Source organism: Sinocyclocheilus rhinocerous, unplaced genomic scaffold, assembly GCF_001515625.1.
Source record: "Sinocyclocheilus rhinocerous isolate Xijiao unplaced genomic scaffold, SAMN03320098_v1.1 scaffold1063, whole genome shotgun sequence".
Lineage (NCBI taxonomy): Eukaryota > Metazoa > Chordata > Actinopteri > Cypriniformes > Cyprinidae > Sinocyclocheilus > Sinocyclocheilus rhinocerous.
The window spans coordinates 428,701-453,281 of NW_015625586.1; the positions used below are offsets into that span (position 1 = coordinate 428,701).

The 24,581-nt window shown below is 39.2% G+C and overlaps 2 protein-coding genes across 4 annotated transcripts in view; one reads left to right on the top strand and one right to left on the bottom strand.

Moving 5' to 3' along the window:
• Positions 1-9,359, top strand: part of gjc1 (gap junction protein gamma 1) — a 33,735-nt gene extending 24,376 nt beyond the window's left edge. Inside the window, exons 1-2 of one of the 2 annotated variants that reach the window (XM_016570650.1) lie at positions 2,802-2,857; positions 7,082-9,359. In XM_016570650.1, coding sequence (XP_016426136.1) covers positions 7,136-8,569 — 1,434 coding nt within the window. In that variant the 5' untranslated portion in view covers positions 2,802-2,857; positions 7,082-7,135 and the 3' untranslated portion in view covers positions 8,570-9,359. Of the gene's footprint in view, positions 1-2,801; positions 2,858-7,081 lie in introns of those variants that run through there. The other variant, XM_016570642.1, reaches the window with a different exon arrangement.
• A 4,412-nt stretch (positions 9,360-13,771) lies between these two features.
• The window catches only part of st8sia6 (ST8 alpha-N-acetyl-neuraminide alpha-2,8-sialyltransferase 6), a 24,219-nt gene continuing 13,409 nt past the window's right edge, over positions 13,772-24,581 (bottom strand). Inside the window, exons 4-7 of one of the 2 annotated variants that reach the window (XM_016570679.1) lie at positions 17,095-17,206; positions 16,865-16,977; positions 16,547-16,639; positions 13,772-15,037 (exon numbers count right to left, since the gene is read on the bottom strand). In XM_016570679.1, coding sequence (XP_016426165.1) covers positions 14,563-15,037; positions 16,547-16,639; positions 16,865-16,977; positions 17,095-17,206 — 793 coding nt within the window. In that variant the 3' untranslated portion in view covers positions 13,772-14,562. Of the gene's footprint in view, positions 15,038-16,546; positions 16,640-16,864; positions 16,978-17,061; positions 17,207-24,581 lie in introns of both variants that reach the window. The other variant, XM_016570675.1, reaches the window with a different exon arrangement.

Here is a 24,581-nt window from a genome sequence, read left to right on the forward strand (position 1 = left end):
TAAATCTTCTGTTTATTCAGCAACCGCTATAGGGATTTCCTGATTTCTTCTGCGAGGCGTATTTGGAGTTTCAGCGCGAGAGCGCCCTCTGGCCTTCAGATGGAGATTTACTACTGATCACAGAACCATGCTTCACTGAAAGATACACATGACAATCGCAGCTTCTGCCTAATCGCGATTTATCGCCTTTGGGATTTAATTTCGATTAATCGTGCAGCCCTACCTGCACACATCAACTTTTAGCCACTTGTTTAAAAACAGCAATAATCAGGACATATCCTATCAAAAAGGTGGAAAAACATGTCAAACTGCAACTCGTGTATAGGAAATGTCTCTTGTATATAATTTAGGAAGTTAACGTGATGACGCATTAACGCAAGCCCACTTCAAAAAAATAGCTCGGTAAACGCAGGTTGCATTTGACCCTATGAGTCACCCGTAGTTTTTGTTTACTTTTTTTCTCCTCACCAAACATTAGTTGAGCTTGCCTCCCATCCAGTATTGCAAAGAGCTTTGTTACGTCTGATAGAAACAAAGTCTCAGCTCTCAAATTCTATGCATTTTATCACATCACAACACATTTTGATGCTCTTACGTGTGGCGTAACAGATTTAATAAAGTTATATTGTGAAATAAACATGCATGAACATAGAACATAGAATTATACTGTATATAGAAGATATGTAAATGTATCATGTCTCGTGTAATCTCAGTCAATGTTTCAACCGCAGCATGTCAATAAAACAGCTTTTGAACAATGTCACTTAATGCATTTACCTCAGAAAAGTGATCTAGTGTTCACAGTTTGTTAGTTCACTTATTTACTCTTAATTATATATGTAAGTTTAAAAATATATGTAAGTATAAAAACTAACTTATGAGCAATTGAGTTGTATGCAAACATATCAGTTTTTATTTCAGTGTGATTATATCTGAATGTAAATGGCAGTTGAATAATAGTTTGGGCTCTGTTGTTCATTTTAACCTGTATTATTATTATGTACTAAATGAGAGGGCTTCCTGCATAGTTTACAGCATTAGTTGGGAGAGATTTTTTTTCCTTACGAAAGCCAAACTATTAGTATTGGCAGATGTCATTCTGAATAATCAGCTATCAGTATTGGCAGAGAAATTTAATATTGGTGCATCCTTAGTAAAATACTCCTGCACTACTTATTCAGTGGTGCCACAACACTGCTATTTAATCTACAGTGCAATCAGTGTAGTTGGTAGTTTAATTACAGAATGACTCCGGTTGTTATTAAATCAAAAACATACACCACAACCAGTGTAGTCAAATTTCTGGCACAAATGACTTTTGAGTCAGTTCTTTTTAGAGAATCGGACACAGACCATGGCCAATGCAGTCCGATTACAGTGAGTTTAACAACTATTTGTTTTTTTTTAGCGATCTTGTTGATCATATAACAATGTGTAATTCAGATGTATATTACTTTTATTTGTCAGTAGTATTTTATAAATACAAATAAATACCAATTAATGAATACAAATTCAATGTTACTTTAATTTGTATTTTAGTTATAGATAATTTTATTAATTTGTTTTATTGGTTTTGTTTGCCTATCTGTCTGTCTGTGCAGTTCTACACTGTGCAAGGATTGTTTTAAGTGAACTTCAACTTTGAACTCTCCAACTGAATTTAAGTCTTTTTGCATTTGCTTATTTTAGGAGCTTCTGATTTAAAGAGATAGTCCACCCAAAGAGTTACAAGCACACAGAACAAGGGACTGTATGATAGAGCAAAACCTAAGATCTTTATTGTGTAGGATAAAATGAAGATATCTCAGGCTGTTATCAGATTCTGTCATAAATTAATTAATCACATTTCATGTCGACTTAGAGAAATCTTTCACATCGATTCCCGAGCCATAATCTACAACAAACTTCTTCCGTAACAAATCATAATTACTGGGAAAATGCTCATTTTCATTGCAAATTCCAGCACAGGAACGCCTCTCTCTCTCTTTACAAACTAACGTAGTCACATTAAATGATTGTTTTCTTATCGCACTTGGGAAATGTGTGTCGAATTTTAATGAGAATTTTCCCACTCACTGTCTGTGGAAGTAGCTGTGAAATCCTGCAATTGTAATCTCGCCTCACTCTTTACTGTGAGAGAAACACATAAAGAGAGAGTGGGGAGTGATAAGAACGAAAGGGAAAACAGGGTATGGATAAGAATGTTAGCGCTGGAGATCGCTGGAAGCTCTAATTTAAGCCATGACCAAAGATGGGCAGATGAATACAAGAGCAAGCATTAAGAAGTTCCCTTCCTTCCAGCAGTGTGCTGTGAAAGTGCTAGAGAGAGAGAGAGAGGGGCTTCAGAGAGGAAGTAGGCGATAAGGTTATGGGAGAGATATTGTTTACTAGCTTATCTGTGACAAGTGTGCATGTCTTTGTGTTTGTGTGTGTGTGTGTTGAGGAAGGAGGTTGTGGAAATCTTCTGGTTTCTTATTACAGGCTGAACATCACCCTTGATTTTGGCTTTCCTCTCTTGTTCTTCCCTCATCATTGTATGTTCCCCCGCCGTCAGGGATATTAACCCACCCAGCCTCCCACATCAAAACCCTAACATTCCCCTCCTCAAACCACAACCCTCTCTGACCCAGTTTTTTGGGGTAAAGGGCTATTGTGTGCTTTTCTGAGAGTCTCCCCCTCGCGCATTCTTCATGGAGACACACGCTTTGTGTGCGCATACAGTATGTGTGTGTAGGTCTCTGGTGCTGCTGTAAGGTCAGTGGTCTCTGATCTCCAAGGCTGCTCTTCAAAAGAGAAGAAAGGAGGAGGATACAGAAATGAGAAGAGGGAAAGCAGACAGGGAAAGACAGAATGTCGAGTATGTGTGAGTACAACTTTCACAGCATGTGCTTGTAACAGGCAAATACATCAGTGCTGTTTGACCTGATTTGACTTCAAGTATTTCTGTGAACTGGATGGGACTTTTATCTTCTGTGTCTCTGTAGATATGGCATGTGTTATGTTATGTGACACTGTTCACTGTGAACCAGTGAATCCCAGGCAGGGGCTACATTTTGCTTTTCCAAACCCATAAAACAATATTACTAAAATTTGTGTATTAATAATGTAAGTTTTGTCACAGGATTATTTTGTTCATTTGTTTATTTATTTAAGAGTGAACTATTCATGTAATAATGAAAATGCTAAATGATATTCATTATATTATGAGGTAGGAGGAGCACATTTCTGGTTTAATGCTTGGGATTTATTTTGCTTTGCCAAACCTATGAAACATTATTAAAATTCTGGCTGTCAAAGGATATCTATCTATCTATCTATCCATCCATCCATTCATCCATCCATCCATCCATCTCTGTCTGTCTGTTTTAATTTTCAAATTTGTTTGTGAACTATTCATATAATAATATTGAAAGTGCTTAATGAACGGTATAATGAGGCAAAATACTTTTTTTTTTGTTTTTAGTTTAATGTTTGGACTACATCAAATATTAAACCAGAATCATACAGCCAATCCTAACAATATTATTAAAATTTACAGTTTTAGTAATATTGGAGCTGTCAAAGGATTTGTTTGTTTGTGAACTAATCTTGTAATGATACTAATGAAAATACTAAATGATATTCACTATGTTATGCAATGAAAAGAGCACATTTCTGGTTGAAAATTTGTAAAGGGGTGCAATGGGGCTTTTGGGAACATAAGCCAAAAAAGGCTGGGACACACTGTAAACAAATGAGATGGCAGACTGAGAGAGAGGGAGTGTGGATGGATGGATGAAGGGTATAGATTTGCTTTGACATGGTCATAGGGGCATTTTGCTGAATCTGTACATTGTCTGTCCCTGCCAAGGGGCAGGGCATGAGAACTGAGCGTGTGTGAGGAGCTAGAGAACCACATGAGTAACAGGGGACTCAGGCTTTAATCAGTGAATAGGATCAACAATTATACCAGGAATGCCTTAATGTATTCAGGACAAAATGTTTTGTTTTGTGCGGCATGAGCTTGTTCTCTGTATAGGAAAAAAACGTATACACTACTGTTTGAAAGTTTGGGGTCTGTACCATTTTTAAAAGAGGCCATTTATGCTCACAAAGGATGCACTTATTTGCTCAAAAATACAGTAAAAATTATAATTATATTTTATAATATTACTAAAGTAAACTTTTTTTTTTAAATTTTAATATTTTTATAAAATGTAATTTATTCCTGAGACAGCAAATCCGAATTGTCAGCATCATTACTCCAGTCTTCTGTGTCACATGATCCTTCAGAAATCAATATGCTGATTTGCTGCTCAAGAAGTATTATTATCAATGTTGAAAATAGTTGTGCTTATTAATTTTGTGGAAACAAAAAAGTTATATATTTGGAATAGAAGTTTTTTGTAACATTGCAAATGTCTTCGCTGACACTTTTGATCAAGGAAATGCATCCTTGTTAAATAAAAGTGTTAATTTATTTTTTATTTTTTATTTTTTTTAACTCACTGACTCCAAATGTTGGAAATAAAATAGATTGAAATATATCTGGTGATGATTATTATTCATTATGTAGAGGGTAAAGTACAGTAGCTCTTATGAGTTTGTGTTGACATTTCATTATTTAATTTTATCTGTCTTCTATGATGTTGATAATTGTTTTGTTTTGCAATAAATAACTTTTAGCTCTTATTAAGTAATGTTATGAATTAAAGCATAACAAACAGATTTTTGTTTTTAACTTGGCATGAAACCAAAAGGGATGTCTTGCCCCAGAAAGTCCTTTGACATATCATAAAAGTGACACAATACTAATGCTGAGGCACAATTTACTTTGTTCAAGCATGTCTAATACACACACGGGAACATTTTTATATTATTTTATGGTTGTTAGTTGAGTCCCTGTGGCCAAAGCCTGTGTGTGAGTGAGCGTGTTCAACAGGCACAGATACAAAACAAAGTCCTTTATTCCCTTTGGGAGTGAGTGCTATTTCAACCTTGAGAGAGAGAGAGAGCATGATAGAGAAAGAGAAATAAAAGAGTGATGGTAAGATGATGGGGGCATAACAGCAACAGCAGTCATTCAAGGACAGATGCTCCAGAGTGACCAGTGGATCCCTCTCGTTTTCTGTACGTCTTTTGTATTTTCAGTATGTGTGTGTACTTTGTTTCTGTGTCTACGTATGAGCAGTGGTGGAAAGAGTACTGAAAAAATATACTCAAGTAAAAGTACCATTACCTTCCAAAAAATGTAGTGCGAGTAGAGTAAAAGTACTTGTCCAAAAAACTACTTGAGTAAGAGTAAAAAAGTAGCCTATTTAAAAGTACTCATGAGTATTGAGTAGTGAGTACTGAGCTGTGGATTCTACCCCATCATAATAAACACTGTACACCGCAATTGATACATTTTAAAAAACGTTGTACATTCTGTAATTCACATTATAGTGTTTGTCATAAAGAATGAAGAATATCTTAAAATGTACTCAAGTAAAAGTAAAAGTACACAATTTTTAAACTACTCAAAAAAGTACAATTACTGATTAAAACTACTTAATTACTGTGACGTGAGTATTTGTAATTCGTTACTTCACACCCCTGCGTATGAGTCACGTTCTAAGTCTATGTTCCTCACCCCTAGTGCCTCTACCAGCATAGTGAGACACAGATTAAAGGTGAAGGGCTAGTACACATGAGCGCATGCCCACTGCTGAGGTCCTCTTCTGGGCAGGAGGAGCAGGAAAGCCCTGGACCCTCTGGTCCTGTTGAGTTGGATAACGGTGACCTTTGAGAAGAAATAAATTAGTCTGTTCTCTTCACTCAAACATGCATACTATATACTTGGGCACATTAAATGAGATATTATAATATTATATATCTCCCTTGTATTTGCTCAGACGTGGCCTAATATACATTTACATTTAGTCATTTAGCAGACGCTTTTATCCAAAGCGACTTATAAATGAGGACAATAAAAGCAGTCAAAACTAACAAAAGAGCAACAATATATAAGTGCAAATGACAAGTCTCGGTTAGCCGAACGCAGTACACGTAGCAAGGTGTATATATATGTGTGTGTATATATATATATATATATATTATACACACACACATATATATATATATATATATATATTATTGATTAATTAATTAATTGATGAATTAATATGGTCATAACAATCACTACCTGCTTTATTGGTAGAAGAAATTCAAACATTCATAAAAATAAAAAAAAGCCGAACAAGTAGAGACAAACCCGAGAGGTCACACACTCACCTGCTCACCACAGCTGTTCTCCCTCAGGGAAGATTTGTGTGGTTCAGGCTCAGTGCTCAAGGTAATTGTGTCTGCGTATGTGTGTGTGAAAGAGAGAGTTCCGTTCATTGAGTCTATTAGCACTAGGTTGACCTTTTATCGATCAATATATCTAGCAGAATACACAATGAACTATATATGGATGAATATTGGTATATATTGGTACCATATCTGTTTGGATATAAAATTATTGGATATTTAATAGTGCTAATTTCATATTTCCTTAATTTGTTTACTTTTGTTGTCATCTAACGTTCACTAATTTATTCTTTAAAAACACTTTCATTTTATACACTTTAAAAACACTTTATTTAATAACACTTGATATAATCTTAAGCAAATCTCAAAATTATTATCTATTTTTCATACTGTATACTTTAATGGTGTGAGGCCTGTAGCATTTAAAATGCTGTTTATTTTCGTTTATAATATTTAAGTTAGAAAAATAGTAATTGTAATAGTGGCCATTTATTGATTTTCATTTATGAAATAAAAAGTTGTCTTAGATTCAAATGGTTGTATCATACATTTTTCCTTTCTAAAAGATCTGGTTCTTTTAAATGGCCTTTTTAGTTAAAAGATGGGACTTTCATTCCTGCCATATTGTCTACCATATTGAGAATGGCTGTTTTTAATGAAACTCCTTCTTACACAATATATCTTTTATTAACTGTCAGTGCACATCAAAAACTGCACTAAAAATACTGTAATTATGCTTCACATACTGTATGTAATTGTTTTAAGGTAGTAACTTTTAATTATATTTGAAACTCTCTGTGTTTGTCCACAGAGTCTGTGAGCTGTGCAGTGTGGGACGCTGTCTGCCCCGTTGTCATCAGACGTCATGAGCTGGAGCTTCCTGACGCGTCTGCTGGAGGAGATCCAGCACCACTCCACGTCGGTGGGAAAACTCTGGCTCACTGCGCTAGTTGTCTTCCGCATCGTGCTGACTGTGGTGGGCGGCGAGTCCATATACTACGATGAGCAGAGCAAGTTTGTCTGCAACTCGGGCCAGCCGGGATGTGAGAACGTCTGCTACGATGCCTTCGCGCCGCTCTCGCACGTGCGATTCTGGGTCTTTCAGATTATCCTGTCCGCCATGCCCTCTCTGCTCTATATGGGCTACGCGGCCAATAAGATCTCCCACAACGAGGAATTGAGGGGCGGTGCGGGGGCCGGGGCTCCAGCCGCAAGCAACTCAGCGGGGGGCGGATACACCCAGCGCAGACCGAGAAAGATGTACTTTGGTGCGCGGCAGCATCGGCCAGGACATGAGGATGGGGAAGAGGAACGCGAAGACGACCCCATGATCTATGAAGTGCCTGAGATAGACAACACGCGTCGTGAGCTGGTGCCACCGCGTCCCAAACCCAAAGTCCGCCACGATGGGCGCCGGCGAATACAAGACGATGGTCTGATGCGAGTTTATGTGTTACAGCTGCTGACACGCTCTGCACTGGAGGCAGGCTTTCTGGCGGGACAGTACCTGTTATATGGCTTTCGAGTGGAACCGATCTTTGTGTGCTCGGATAAACCCTGCCCGCACCATGTGGACTGCTTCATCTCACGCCCCACCGAAAAAACCATCTTCCTCCGAATCATGTATGGTGTCAGCTGCCTTTGCCTGCTGCTAAACCTGTGGGAAATGATTCACCTCGGAGTGGGAACTATCCGTGATGCACTGCGCAAACAAACCGAATCAGTCGCCGATGATGAGTACCAGCTCGGCTTGCTTGCAGCAGGGGGCGTGTCTGTTGGAGTAGGTGGGCCTTCGCTCAGCGAAGGGGAACCAGGAGGCGGAGTTGGGGGCGGCGTACGAGAAGCAGACTATGTTGGTTATCCCTTCTCCTGGAATACTCCTTCTGCACCGCCAGGGTATAACATTGTGGTGAAGCCTGAGACGATGCCGTACACAGACCTGAGCAACGCCAAGATGGCGTGCAAGCAAAACCGTGCCAACATTGCCCAGGAGGAGCAGCAGCAGTACGGCTCCAATGAGGACAACTTCCCGTCTGCAGGTGAGGCGAGACCGCCTCCCATCAACAAAGATGTGATACAGTTAGAGGCGGCGATTCAAGCCTATACCTTGCAGCACCATGCTAGCAATAACCACGACGAGATGAACGATACCAATGACATCGACGAGAAGCCTCAGAGCAACATCACCACTGCACCACAGAAGGAGCGAAAGCAACAGTACAAGCATGGAAAATCTGGGAGCGCTGGAAGCAGCAGCAGCAGCAAGTCCGGAGAAGGCAAACCATCTGTCTGGATCTGACATTTGCACACACACCTGAACATTACACTCAGTGGTGCACACTATCATCCATTTCTGCAAGTTTCTTTAGACACGAAATATCATGTGCATCCCACAGATTACAAAGACTGCAAACACGTGATTCGAAAAATGCTGTATATCTTTTTGAAGTGCTTTCGGTGCCTTAAAGAAACTCCATGAATGAGATGGATTTTTTCGTACTATTTCTTGATCTTCCTAAAATAATCTTTATTACGTAGATTACGTCAAGCTCTAAGAACATTCCCTCATAATCCAGAAAAAACCCGTCCGTTTTCAAAGTTCGGAACTATTCAGTGAGTTGAGAAAGCCTTCCTATCGGATTCTTCCGTAAGAGTGATGACGCTACAATCCGATTCCAAACCAGCTGTCTTCCTTTTGCCAGTGTTAAACAATAAATTTTGCATCAAGATGCCAAGCTATAACAATGCAATGATACACCAATGCTGTGGTGGTACACTGTGGTCTTCAAGACTCAACAAACAGTCCTGTGAAATAAGCTGTAAATCTACATTTACAAACACGCAAACACATCCAGTGCAAATGTTTTCATAGCTATGGGTGTTTGAGGAAGCAGTGCAATGTCTTTCAGTTCTAGAGATTCTCTTAGTTTTGAGATCTCTGTAGTTTTCTAGCCACCAAGACTTGGGATATTCCGTTGATGGATCCACTTCCTACTCTGTTCTTGTACTATCCCCTACTGGTGAAGAAAGCATTTGCAGTCTAGTCTTATCAGCCATATAAATATATACAGGGTCCCCACGGTCCTGGAAATGACATCGAATTTTAAAAGTGTTTTTCCAGACCTGAAAAAAAGAGGAAATTAATAAAAAAAAGAAAGGTAAATTAATTTCAGTGCTCAGTTTTCTTGGTTGTTTCTTTAGATAGAAATTACTCTTTGTGAGTTCAGTCATTATGAAATTATTTTTTAAATTCTTTATCCAGTAATTGAATGCGAGTTCAGTCATTATGAAATTATTTTTAAAATTCTTTATCCAGTAATTGAATGCTGAATAAGTTAAGGGGAAAAATCATGGAAATTCATTGCTCATAAAGTGTGGAAATTCTGTACTTTTAGGTGCATATGAAACTATTTTACATTCAGATTGACTTGTCTGAAAGTCACTGTGTATTGTTGGTATTGCTCTTATGAACCTGTATTTATGGGAACATCCTCTAGCTCTAACAGACTTGATATAGCCAATCCAAGTAGCAGGTCTAACTTGGTTCAAATGGAGGTTGAAAGTTTAACAGTGACACTCTTCAGATCATGCGATGTAGATATCTAAGGTACACACAAACAGATTCATACACACTGTGTGAAGAGTCTTCCATTCTCTCTTACTGCCACATTCCAACTTGTGAGACTTTTGCCTTTATGTAGGATGTTTCAATTTGTGACAATTGCCATGAGAGACCAAATACTGTTTGTCACAAAGACATCGAGCTACTATGCAGCCATGCGGACTGAGGAAAACACGCCATAGAACACCATTGTGTATGCCTGTGTGTGTGCGCTTGCGTGTAGCTGAGGACGAGGCGGCGGGGAGTGATTGCATGAGTGCATGTGACTAGTATTTGATTAATGAATTAAAGAAAAGAAAAACCCTTTACATATCAGCATTTCGGCAGTATTTATTGATGCTGAAGATTGTGGCATTAGATTTGTGGTTTCTAAGCGAGACTTGACTTGTTTGTATTTTTAAACGTCGATTTGGTTTATTTTTTTATTAGCTTTTTTAATACACAGAATTCTATTCAACAGTGCCCGTATGATCTGATTATTACAAAATAGTTTTTTTTTAGGATTTTGTTGCCTTTAATCGTAGTAAAAACAAACTATGTGCTGTATTTGTAGTCAATCAGTGCAAATATGTTTCCCAGCGTGCTCAGTGAATCCTTTTTTTCATAGACATGATCGAATATGATTTTGCATGGAAGGGAAAATAGGAATGTTTTAGGGCAATTTCCAATGGGAAAACTCTAAACAAAAAGGATTCTGCAATGTAACAACTTTGACCTTTTCTATGTGGATGTGTGTTGGAGTTTCTAACAGCTGTATATTGGAGCGCTCCAGATGGAGTGAGTATAAGAGACCCCTCTGTCCCACATCTGAGCACCAATGAGTGTGTTTACGTTTAATGTGTGAGCGTTTGTGGAGTCAGGGTTAGCCGAGGCGATCCTCAAGAAAAACCTCTCTCGTATTTTGTCAGCTGTCTGAGAAAGAAACTGAGTAAGCTACTTTGCTTTAGAGTTTGACACATCGCTTTGAAAGCAAGCCTTCTCAGCAGGTCACAATGAAGTCTGATGGCATTCTTACTGACGAGCGTGTGTGAATGTGGAAGCATGCGTTTCTATTTATTGCCCTTTCCTGGTTATCATCAAGCCATTAATGTGTTTTATAAGACCTTTGTTTGTCCTGACTGGTATGTGTTCCTATAAATGTTGTCACTGTGTTTGAAAAACGAGGGAGAGAAAAAAATGCTTTTAATGTGCCAAGCTGGATTGTCCAGCGATGTACAATTATTTCCAATTTTGGAGAACCCTCTCTTTGGATTTGAAAATGCATGTTCAGAGCTATTTTGTTAATAAAATGAGATAAATGGCAATGCTGTGTGTCTGAAAAAGAATATGTGCATTTGGCATTTAAAGGAACCTGTGTCGATTGTCTCTTTGTTCGTCAAAGGAGTGATTTTGATGGTTTGTGAAGGAGTCAACCTATTATTCATCTCTATTTTTGACAGATGGTGTGTTTGCACGAGAAACATGGGGGTGAGCCACGTTTGTCGCTCTTACTCATGTCCAGAACATTGTTTCTTGGAATTCCCAATGGGAATGTCTTTCCCTTAAAAGGGTGTAACACAGATGCAGAAAAAACGGGTCGCTGGGCCAACATGAGCGGAATCCCCCGAGTGTGTGCAGAACAGCTTGCAAAACGTTTCAAAAAGCAAAAGTATACACCGTGCATCCGCTTATCCTCTGTAGGGTCACGAAATTGACAGCAAATTGATAAAACACAGACAACAAAGCACAAGGGTTAGGAAGAGAGATAATATTAAAAGAAGGGGGCAGAAGGTATCTCATCTTCGGCCTAATTAACACACCTGATGAACAGATATGTTTCCCATAGTTGTAGATGGCGAATATCTGCTTGAGTGTGCCAAAACATCGTTTATGACACAAATACATAAATTTGTTTGTTAGTTTAATGAAATTTTCACACAAGGTTTAATTCAAGGAAATTATTTTGGCATTTTTAGCAACACTGCCCAGCGAGCTGACTTAAAATGAAAAATATGTTATTTACTCATTCTCCACCTGTTTGAAACCTGTACGAGTTTCTGGTAACACTTCAATAGGCACCAATTCTCACTATTAACTAGTTGCTTATTAGCATGCCTATTATTAACATATTGGCTATTTATTAGTGCTTATAAAGCGCGCATTCTGCATGACCATATTCTACATCCCTAATCCTACCCAATACCTAAACTTAACAATTACCTTACAAACTATCAATTAAGCAGCAAATTAGGAGTTTGTTCAGGCAAAAGTCTTAGCTAATGGTTTGTTAATAGCAAGAATTGGACCTTAAAATAAAGTGTGACTGAGTTTCTTTCTCAGCTTGGGGATATGGGGGAGTTTTCTGGGTTCGGGCTAAATTCCGAGCTCGAAGCCCTTCCCTCAGACAGCATGCCAAATATGCATACTATTCGTTCCATCTGATTATATGTAAATGCAAACTCATTCATCATTTTTGGGTGAACTATCCCTTTAAGGGGTCACAACACAGATTCAAATATTGTCGGGAGTGTTCACCTCAAAATATTTTTATTCTGTGGAACACAAAATCATTTATATTTAACAATTTAAAAAAGTTTAAAGGGGTCATATGATGTTGCTAAAAAATAACATTATTTTGTGTATTTGGTGTAATGAAATGTGGTTTAAGGTTAAAAAAACACATTATTTTCCACATACTGTACATTATTGTTTCTCCTCTATGCGCCACCTTTCTGAAACGCGTTGCCTTCTTTCTTTGCGTGAACATTTGGGCGGTGTTATGCAAATATTCCCACACAGTGACGTAGACATATGGGGGCGTGTTTAAACAAGGCATTTTTGGAGGGCGTGGACGAGTCTTAACTTTTATAAAGAATATCTCTTTGGATTTGAGACTTTAGTCTTTGTAACTTTAGGGATCTTATCTATTCACGAACAGCTTGTAACACTCCAAAGAGAAAGGAAAAATTGAAATCGCATCGTATGACCCCTTTAAAATGTTGTGGCCATATAGTAAAATTCAATGGGGTCCAGTGTTGTGTTGACCCTTTTGACTTTAATTATATGGACAACAGTTCTTCTTTTGTGTTCCACAGAATAAAGAAATTCATACATGTTTGGAAAAATGAGGGTGAATATAGCAGAAATTTTCATTTTCAGATGAACTATCCCTTTAAATAGTAAATTATTTTGTGTGCATAGTGTACGTTTACATGCTTGTTTTCATGAAAATGTATAGTTCTTTGTCTTTGGAATCAACGTTACACATTGAATTGAACTGTGACTATATCATCTCAGATGTATATTGTGTCTTGCTGTTAGAGAGTATTGATTAGTTGATAGTTGTTTTGCAAAGGCATCTCATCGATGACTTTGTTATCTGTACAAACCTTTCCAAAAGAATGGGCTTCCACTCGTTTCTTGTCCATTGTAGTTTGATGGTACAGTTTTATGTAATAGGGGCCCATCCGTCAACACCTACTTTTATTCACACGCAGAGGAATTTCAGAACGCACAAATTGCCAAGCTGTTCTATCATAACAAGCTCCAGTGAGAACATCTGACCGCAAAAAGCCTTTCTACTGGCCAACTCACTGTCATCAGTCTATCCCTGAATGCCTCAGTGTTTATTCCACTTCAAATGGAAAGAGTCGGCATGAGTTTACATTGTACAACATTTTGAGAGAAGCCAACTAAGACTGGAATAAATGAGTCTAATAATTCTGCAGATGATTTAAAGGAATGTTTCACAGAACAATTAATATTTTGTCATTTACTCATGTCTAAACTCACAAATGCATCAAGGAGTGTTTTCAGTCAACAAGTACACTGAAAGTGGTTACCAACATTCTTCAAAATATCTTTTATGTTCTGACATGAGAGTGAGTAAATGTTGTCAGAAATTTCTTTTGGGGGGAAATCCCTTTAAGGTTTTAAGATAAAGGAGAAAAAAATTCACTGATATTTAATAATTCAAAGCAAATTGTACTTACTTTACAGTGATTGCTGTAAGAGTCATAACGTGCTCAGACAGGGCATTCAAAATTGGCACATTTGAAATTTGCCACTCTTGTCAGCTTTTACACCTCTCGTATTCTTACTCTCAGTTATGCTAACCCACATCCATGCTTCCTATTGTTTCTCAGTGTAAATGTAGTGTCATCCAGACATTTCTGCGATCTCCTAGCTGAGATCTGAGTCCTGGATTCAAGGTCTAGAGTTATAATCCAGTGCTGCTAATACAGCTATTTCTGCACACCTGAGATCAAATACACATTCACTGCTAACAACTGCTAAAGAGGACAGACTGGCACTTGTGATGAATGCAACAGAGCTGGAGGAGCACCAACAGCGAGCACGTTAAAAGCTGACTAAGGCAAGTCTGCTTAAGGAGTGTTTAGGGGTGCTGCTCTAGGAGTCATTTTCCTAATGAAATTCTTTCACAGTATACCAAGGCTAAAATAATTGCATTCGTTTTCAGCTATTTTTGTGTGCAAGATTATGTCAAAGTAGCTTAAAAAACATGATTTTTTTTTTTGTGCATGGTCATAACTGCTGCTTTGCACAGCAATATAGGCAATATAAATTCAGTGCACATTCCAGACCCATCCAGGTGGCCTGTTGTAGTCCTTAATCAAACTGTGAGGTATTCTTTAGGGGTGTGCAGTACACTGCAGGCAAGGCCTTTAACTTTAAGTGGGTTGACACTCGCCAAGGTGTATGCGAATCACACCTTGCTTGTGAAGTTTTAATAAATGTTCAAATTCGGTCGGCATAGAATGAACGTTCTTCTTGCTCTCCCGATCATCGTAGTAATGGTTGGTGATCGGCCGACTGTCATTTGGATGTTTATTGAAGGGCCAAAAACCATATAAATGGACGTTTGAACAGATTTCTAGTGCTAAGCTGGCCATGATGAGTCCTGTGCTGGGACGAACCGAGTTAAGGCCTCTCTCACGCCAAAACTTCAACAACCTCCTCAAGTATTCTGGATTCAGGAAAACGGGCAGCGGGCTGTCGCTGCCAAAGTCCTCCAGTGTGTAAAAGGCACGCAGGGATACAGGCGTGCTGTGACCATAGGAGAAGGCTGGCAACAGCAATAAGGCTTGTCCATAAGGACGAAGGCTTTCCACAAATGGACGACGACGCTCCATCAGTCCACTGTACCTGTAACATGAGGAGGAGAAAGAAAAGCTTGAATATTCCTCACAGTAATTCGGTCCCGTTAACAATGTTTTTAGGTTTTTCGGTTTAGTAAGGAATAAATAGGCCCTATCTGTGAAAAAAGAAATGCAATTTCATTGCCAAAGATAAACCCAATAATAAATGCATAAAAAATAGTTTACAGAAACTTTTTGAAGACTTTTCTTAGACTTTTTAGAGGTGACATAAATGAAGTCTGATAAATGGCCGTAACTACATACAACACAACAACACTATTTATAATTTTATAATACAAGCTATATTTATAATTTATTTATATGTATATTCATACTTTTTTGCAAGTAATTTGATATTAAAGGTACGTTGTATGATTGTAGAAAGAAAGAAACATTTTCACTCAGTTTATTAAATTGATTACATAGTAAGTATTTCAAGTGTTTACTGATCATTTAATAATAAGATTAATCCAGGACCCAAGACTGTAGAACATTTCGACTGTTTTTTTTTAAATTTTATTTATTACTAACTTTATAAATATCTTTCTTTGCAAAAAAAACAAATAGTTTTTCAGATAAGTAAACATTTGCAATCATATTCCACATAAGCTTCGGTGCATGCCTTCCCGCCATTAAAAAAAAAAAAAAAAAAACACAGTCGCCAATTGCCAGCCTGAACACGATCTGTTGTGTGGGATAACAAACTCTCGAGATATTTAATTCTATATTATCTATGCTTTACTGCTGCTTTTATATCATTGGATAAGATTTCGAAATTCAGGAAATATAATCGGTTAGCCAGTCGAGGCTGAACTACAGCAGCTATGGAAAGTATGAAAAAAATAATGTGGGCAGTTACCTAGCAAATTGTCCATTATAAAATGTTGGAAAACTTTTAATGTGGCAAAGAGAATAATGTGTATATTTAGCTAAACGCTGTCATATGAACAACCATCAGTATCGACATTGATCTCATAGTTGTAAGCCACTAATTTCGATGGCAAAAAGTGTCCTAACTAATCTAAATTCAGCTCTATGTGTTTGATTCAATAAATGGAACTGACTCATTTCAGTAATTGTACACTGTTTGCACTATACGTTTTTCGATTCACTAAATCAAGCTGCTCTTTAGGGTCATTCGTTCTTTAATTGAACTACACTGGCTGGTGGAGCTTTAGGTTTTGAGTCACTGGCTCATAAGAGTCGGTGTTGATGCACTATGGAGTGTGAGATTAGAGGAAGTACTTTGTCTGCATCGGAGAAAAATACATGTGCGACAATCTGATATATCAGCCTTAATAACAGTAAATCATCTGTCCACATAACAAATTGAATAGAAAAATGGCGCGTGGAAAGCCCTTCTTTGAGTGAGTTTAAATCACGGATTGATAATCGTTCATCCTGTTCACGATGTATTAGGCACTGCTGCATTTATAGCAGCAAGAAACTGATTATTTGTCAAAACAGAATGACATCTTATTTGTCACTAAAGCCAAACCCACAATCACAGACTCACTTCTCATGGAGGATGCTGGGGTTTGCAGTCACCAGGCTGGTTTTGTTGCCCACATCTTTCTCATATCTGTTATCCAATGGCGGAAGGTTGCATCTGAAATGCAAGGGTAGACAGAGATAAAATGAGAGAGGTACCATTTTGGCCTGTGGTCTATATCAAATACTGTGTTAAGTCTTGTACCTACATTTAGGAGCATAAAAAAACATGAATAATTATTGTGCCACCAATATTATAGGAATTATACTAATGTGAATTGATATTCTGATCATTTTGACTCTAATCTGGCCAATAGGTAACATGGGTTGATCTAATACATACCTAATGACAAACTGGGCTGAATTAATTTCTTCTCCACAGCTGCTGTTGGCCAAAATACCTCCATTCCCCACCACGGCACATGACTCCCATGTTGCATTTCCAAAGGGCTGCTCCTACAAAAACACACACTGTAACTCCGAATTCATTTCGAGAAACCATACAGTAATTCACCCTATGTTTTAATGCTGGTACACTACCTTAGCTAATATGTTGAACAGGGCTTGTGTCACCTGTAGCGGCTTTCTCCTCTCTCCATCATAGATAACATTTGACCCCAGTGGGGTGTTATTCTGTGTGACCACAGCCTTTGACACAGCATGGCATTTGCTACTCAGTAATGACCTGGAAGGAAACAGATGCTCATTCTGATGTGTTGCAGTCATGTGAAAATCTAATGAATAGACAAAAAGAAGCTTTTATATTTTTATAGTTTATAGGCCAGAAAATCCCAATATGTTTTTGTGTAATAAAGACATAAAATCGAACCTCAAAGGAACAGATCCTTTGATAATAGTTTTCATTTTTGGATGAACCTTTTCTTTAAAGGGGTCATGAACTGCCTGCTTTTTATTTTGTACTGTTCTCTATGGTCCACTTATACTGTTATCAAGATTACATCAAAACCATCATAATTTAGAAGTAATATGCTATTTTCTGTCCTGTTTTTAATCCCCCTCATCAAAACGCTCTGTTTGTGGGCGGGGCTAAAGCAGTGATGTCGAAGCAGGCGTTGATCTTCCTCTGCGGAGTGTTTATCCACACTATTACATCATAGAACATCCCACAAGCTGTCGGTTTGGCAGATTGGCTTCAATATAGGCTATGCTGTTTTTAGACTAATGAGAAAGTTTTTGAGTCCAGAAACTTACAGGATGGTGGGAGTAAGTCACACATGTGCAAGTCACAAGTAAGTCTCAAGTCTTAACCTTCAAGTCTCAAGCAAGTCCAAGTCAATTTTTTGTGAGAATCAAGCAAGTCAAGTCACTGCTTTATGTCAAGCAATTCAAGTCAAGTCATTGTAGTAGATGTCCCAAAAGGGGACCCGTAGAAAAAGGAGGAGGCCTTACTAGTCTTCTACCACGCTACAATCCATCACGCTCCGTAAGGTCGCAAAACTCTGGACTTTTGGTAGTACCTAGGATAGCAAAGTCCACTAAAGGAGGTAGAGCTTTTTCGCATTTGGCTCCCAAACTCTGGAATAGCCTTCCTGATAATGTTCGGGGTTCAGACACACTCTCTCTGTTTAAATCTAGATTAAAGACACATCTCTTTGGCCAAGCATTCAAATAATGCATCTCATAATCTTGTACTGCAGTTATATCTGATCAAATGCACATTATTATTCTTTAGTTTGGGTTAAACAAATTGTAGTAGATGTCCCAAAAGGGGACCCATAGAAAAAAGGTGGAAGGGGGGAAGAGGAAGTTAAGTAAACAGTCTGTCGCTTCAAGCTGTGTGTGTGTCGTTGATTACTATTACATGGTGTCAGAAGATTTCATAATGTGATAAATGGACACTGTGAGTACACGCCCAAGACTCATCTGACGAACGAGAAATGTTTATCGGATTGCAACGAACTTTGTATTGTTTACATCATGTCCGAGAATGAAACACCAGCGCGCGCACACACGGAGAGTTTTCATGTCAGCGCTCCTGACAAATTTGACTGTGCTGACGGCAAAGAGTGGCCGAAATGGATCAGACGTTTCCAGAGATACCGTGTCGCGTCGGGACTGAACAAAAGAGATGACGAATTCCAGGTCAATACTCTTATTTACTTTATGGGTGATGAAGCGGAGGATATTTTGAATGCTTCCACTTTAACGGCAGATGAAAAGCTCAGCTACACTGCAGTTGAAAACTGTTTCAATAACCATTTTGTGGGAAAGCATAACGTCATTTTTGAGAGAGCCAAGTTTAATATGCGCAAACAAGAACCCGGCGAGTCAGCTGATAGCTTTATAACGGCCGTCCATAAGCTTGCAGAACATTGTAATTTTGGACCTTTAAAAGACGAATTAATACGTGATCGCATTGTCGTGGGAATAAGAGACATGTCTCTTTCAGAAAAACTCCAGCTGGACTCAGACTTGACGTTAAGCAGAGCTGTCAGTCAGGTGAAACAGAACGAGATGGTAAAACAGCAGCAAGCTATTATGCGGGGCAGTTCTTCACAGACTGATGAGCAAAGTGAAGTGGATGCAGTTTCAGGACCAGTAAAAAGAAAACAGACAACGTATAACAGCAAACAACAAGCAGGATATGAGACGAAACAGACAGAGAATGTACCAAGCATGAGTAAATGTTCAAGATGTGGCAGAATCCCCTCTCATGGTTGGAAAGAATGTCCAGCTAAGGATGCTGAATGCCGTAACTGCCACAGAAGGGGGCATTTTGCAGTAGTTTGTCGTTCCAGGCAACAGGTGCAGGAAGTGTTCGAACAGCAAGATATACAGGAGGACTCCCTTTATTTAGGTGAAGTAAAAGACCACAACACAGGATGGTATACAGACATAACTCTAAATGGGGAAAACATTTCATTCAAAATTGATACCGGCGCTGCGGTCACAGCCATCCCCACAAAACTATATGACTACAGGAGGGACGGACCTTTGATGGAATCAAAGAAAAAACTGTACGGGCCCAATAATAAACGGCTACTAGTGGAAGGACAGGTAATGTGCAAATTGGAAAGCAAAGACATCTCGACCTCTCAAACTGTTTTTGTAATTGATTCACTTTCCAGACCCCTATTGGGCCTGCCAGCTATTGAGGCATTACAGCTTGTTGAACGGATTGATGCAGTCGAATTAACTGAAGAAAAGTTCAAAAAGAAATTTCCAAAAGTATTTACTGGACTGGGAAAACTAGAAGGAAACTACTGCATTCGATTAAAAGCTGATGCTGTGCCATACGCACTCACAACCCCACGCAGAGTGCCAATTCCTTTGGAAAACAAAATTAAGGAGGAGTTAGAGCGTATGGAAAGAATGGGGGTGATATCAAGGATAGAGCAACCGACGGAATGGTGTGCCGGCATGGTGCCAGTTGTAAAGCCAAATGGAAAAATAAGAATATGCATTGATTTAACCAAGCTAAATGAGGCAGTATGCAGAGAGCGCCATATATTACCTTCTGTAGAGCAGTCATTGGCCCAGCTGAATGGTGCAACAATTTTTACCAAGCTAGATGCACGGTCTGGCTTTTGGCAGATACCACTGGCGAAAGAGTGCAGAGAACTCACAACATTTATTACACCATTTGGCCGATTCTGCTTTAACGTCCTACCCTTCGGCATCAACTCAGGTCCAGAACACTTCCAGAGACGCATGTCTCTGGAAGCATGATGGAATAACAGGAATAATCTGCCATGCTGATGATGTGTTAGTTTGTGGTAAGGATAAAGCCCAACATGAAGAGCGGCTAACTGAGGTTCTGTTCAGACTTCAGAAAGCAGGCTTAACTCTGAACGAGAAGTGCTCCTTTGCACAGTCTGAAGTTTTGTTTGTGGGCCATAAAGTGAGTGCAGAAGGAATAGCACCAGATCCAGAAAAGGTGAGGGCTATTGTAGAGATGACTACACCCCAAAATGTGGCAGATGTGAGACGTTTCCTGGGCATGGCTACATATATGAGTAAGTTCATTCCTCATTTCACTGATGATACAACACCACTGCGTGATCTACTAGCCAAGCAGAATGACTGGATATGGTGCAGTGTGCAGCAAGCAGCTTTTGAAAAGATCAAATCTGACTTGGCATCAACCCAGGTATTAGCACAGTACAAACCTGATGCAAAAACAAAAGTGTCCACAGATGCATCCTCGTTTGGATTAGGAGCCATCCTTTGCCAAATGCAGAATGAGAAAGAATGGCGACCAGTGGCTTTTATTTCACGATCCCTGTCTGAGACAGAACAGAGATATGCTCAAGTTGAAAAGGAGGCTTTGGCAGTAACATGGGCTTGTGAAAGACTCAGCTCATACCTGATCGGCCTTCATTTTACTATAGAGACAGACCACAAACCATTGTTGGCCCTGTTGGGAACAAAGGCATTGGATGACCTGCCCCCCAGGATTCAAAGATTCCGCCTAAGACTCCTGAGATATACATACAACATAGTGCATGTTCCAGGCAAGTTATTAGTCGCTGCAGATGCACTGTCAAGAGCCCCTATAGTCAGAGAACTGTCAAGTGAAGAAAAGGAACTGGAAAGAGAAGCACAAGTGTTTGTGGATGCGGTACATCAATGCTTGCCAGCGTCACAATCAAAGCTACAACAAATAGCAGATGAGCAGCAACATGACAGTATCTGCAGGGAGCTGATGGAGCGATGCAAAATGGGGTGGCCAAGACAGGAGGAGCTAAAAAAAGACATAAAACCTTACTGGGTCTATCAAAGTGAGCTGCACATTGCAAATGGCCTCTTGATGAAAGGCCAAAGAGTGGTCATCCCAGAGAAAATGCAGACAGAAATGTTAACGCGGCTGCATGAGGGACATATGGGAATATCCAAGTGTAGAGCTCGAGCACAGCAGTCAGTGTGGTGGTTGGGCCTAAGCAGTCAAATTGCAAAAATGGTTGCGCAATGTGAGACATGTTTGAGACATCAACCCCAGCACACTGAACCTATGATACCATCCCCGTTACCCGGACTGCCCTGGCAAAAACTGGGGGCTGATTTATTCTTCCAGAAAGGTAAGACCTACCTCCTAGTCGTCGACTACTTCTCCAGGTACATTGAAATCGAAAAGATCCCCAGTACTACAGCTAAAGGTGTAATACAAGCACTGAAGGCAATTTTCTCTAGGCATGGAGTGCCAGAAACACTGATAAGTGATAATGGCCCACAATTTGCATCTGCTGAGTTTTCATCCTTTGCGGCAGATTATGATTTCATTCATATAACCAGCAGCCCATATTTCAGCCAAAGCAATGGGGAGGCAGAAAGGGCCGTGAAAACAATTAAGACATTGCTTAAAAAAAATCCGGATCCGTACCGTGCACTGTTGGCCTACAAGGTTACACCGCTGCAACATGGACCCTCTCCCGCGGAAATGTTAATGGGCAGGAAATTGAGATCTCCATTACCACAGGCAAAATCGCAACTCAAACCACGATGGCCGAACAGGCGAGTATTGAGAGAAAAAGACGAACAGCTGAAAATGACACAAACACGGAACTTTAACAGGAGACACAGAGCTACTGTGAGGCCTGAGTTGAAACCAGGACAAGCAGTATGGATCTCTAAATCACAACAACCAGCAACAGTGCTTGGCAAAGCAAATACACCAAGGTCCTACATAGTTCAGACAGGAACAGAGCAACTAAGGAGAAACAAAGCCCACCTTCATCCTCAACCAGAGCACTCTGTAAAAGCACCAGAGACCACAGGGGCCCAGAGGGAAACTACAATGGTTCAACCAGGGCCTTTGGTGGAAATACCAGAGACTGTGGTGCAAAGGAGAGAAGCAGAAGTGGAGCAGGTGCCTGAAACAGCAAGAACAGAGAGAGCACATACTGAAAAAGAGAGAGAGCCAACAAGAAGACAAGTGAATCCACCAAAGTGGCTAAGAGACTATGTTGTTAATTGAGCTAAGCATTATAAAGAAAAGAAAAGAAAAAAAAGTGTTCTTTTATTCTAGACTGTTCTAATATGTTTTGTTCACTTGTTCTCAGGAAATATGGTTACAGAGATGTTTAACAGTTAATGTTGCCCCTGAGGAGGGGAGATGTAGTAGATGTCCCAAAAGGGGACCCGTAGAAAAAGGTGGAGGGGGGGAAGAGGAAGTTAAGTAAACAGTCTGTCGCTTCAAGCTGTGTGTGTGTCGTTGATTACTATTACAGTCATAGCTTGGGTCAAGCAAGTCACTGTCAAGCCATACAAATGTTTGATGATTTAACTGAATTTATATATTAAAATAAGTTAAAACTACAGTAGTTATGGACTATGGGAGTTTTATTTGCAACAAAAAAAATGCAATATGCATTTTGTCCACATACAGCTGAGTTGTTAATACAATAAAAATCTAAAAAAAAATAAAAATAATAACAAATAAACTACATAGCCTAAAATGTAAATGTAACTGAAATTAGGCCAACATAAAAGCATGAAAAGTATTTAGGTACAGCTGTTTCAATATGCGTCAAACTTTACAGAAAACCATGAAAAAGTATTAAACAATTCAAGTATGATGGTTTCTATGCCACCAAATGGCATTCTTCAAACAGGCATCACCTTTGTGGGACATGAACACATCCTTAAGTTAGATCCTTCCTTTTTAACAAAAGAATAACAGCAAGAAAAATGATTAATAATTGAATCACACAAACCTTGCACCCATTTATCAGGTGGATTGACTATTGTACATTATTAATCTGTGTGTGTGTGTGTGAGAGAGAGAGAGAGAGTGAGTGAATGAGTGAGTGGGAGAAGAGAGAGAGGTGATTTGAGTGAGTGTGATTTATTAATATTTGTGAGTGAAAAGTGTATTGTTTGTTTGCATGTTCATGGTTGTACTTGCAAGTTTGAGTTGTTTTGTTTTTGTTTTGTTTTTCTGTGTATGCATGGTTGGGTTCGCAAGTCTATATGATTTTTTTTTCTTTGTGTGTGTGTGTGTATTACAATATATTTGTGCATCCCCATAAACTATCCATAGGCTTTTCTCTCAAAGTCTAACACTGAAGACCAATTATTAGACACTGTACACATGCAAATACTAAGTGCTATTGCAAAAAAAAAAAAGCTTTCTTTGTAAACATTGAATAACCATTTACAATGCATTGCACTTGTGCAAAAGGCTCATTAATGCAGACACACAGAAGCGCTCTTTTCTCTATCACGGGGACTTTTATTTTGGCGGAATGCCGTGCGTTCTTCACAGCGCCGCGCAATCGCAATCTAGTATTGCATCAGCCAACATTGGTCCTCAACGGGAATGAGCCATGCGATTCCGTGACAAACGGCAATCATACGATAATCTTTATGTTCCTTTGAGTGTTTAAGTTTGTGTGCGTCCAGAGAGAAAACCACACCCACATACATGAATGTATGCTGACCCGTCAAAGGACATAAGGTTCAAGATGATACTGCTCTGCATCAGTATTAATGCTCATCTATAATATGGCACCCCCTCTGCACATGCCTGTAACAATAAATCTGTTGAACTCGATTCCTTCTCTGGCTTTGGCGTTCTAACCGGCACACACGGATCAACTCCACCTACTTAGGAATAGCTAGCACCTTACAGTCCTTAGCCCCTCAGCTACAGCACTTGCAGAAAAAATTTATTTGACAGTGCTCACAAACTGTATTTTAATGCAGTCAAATTCTTAATAAACCTGTTTTATATTTTTCTGTTTCTGTTGTAAGACAACGGGATGAATATGAAATAGAGACTGAAATGCGGCCCATTAAGACTACCAGCTCTCCCTTAGATGTTAATCTGCACAAAAATCCTGATTCATAATCAGGACGTCATCTAATGAAATCAAATACACATAAAATAAAGACAATGGCTGTGCTGTGATTTCGGCTATATTTGCATGTAAAATAGAGTTCAAAGCGACAGAATATATTTTAACTAAAGCGCTGCTCCTCTCCGCCGCTCGCTGAACAGAGCGGACGCAGAGAGAGGTAGGTGTGTGCGTGCTGGGAAAGCAAGACCTTGCGGCAGTACCAGCGAGTCTCAGAAACTAAATAAGGTTTGTCCAAGGCAG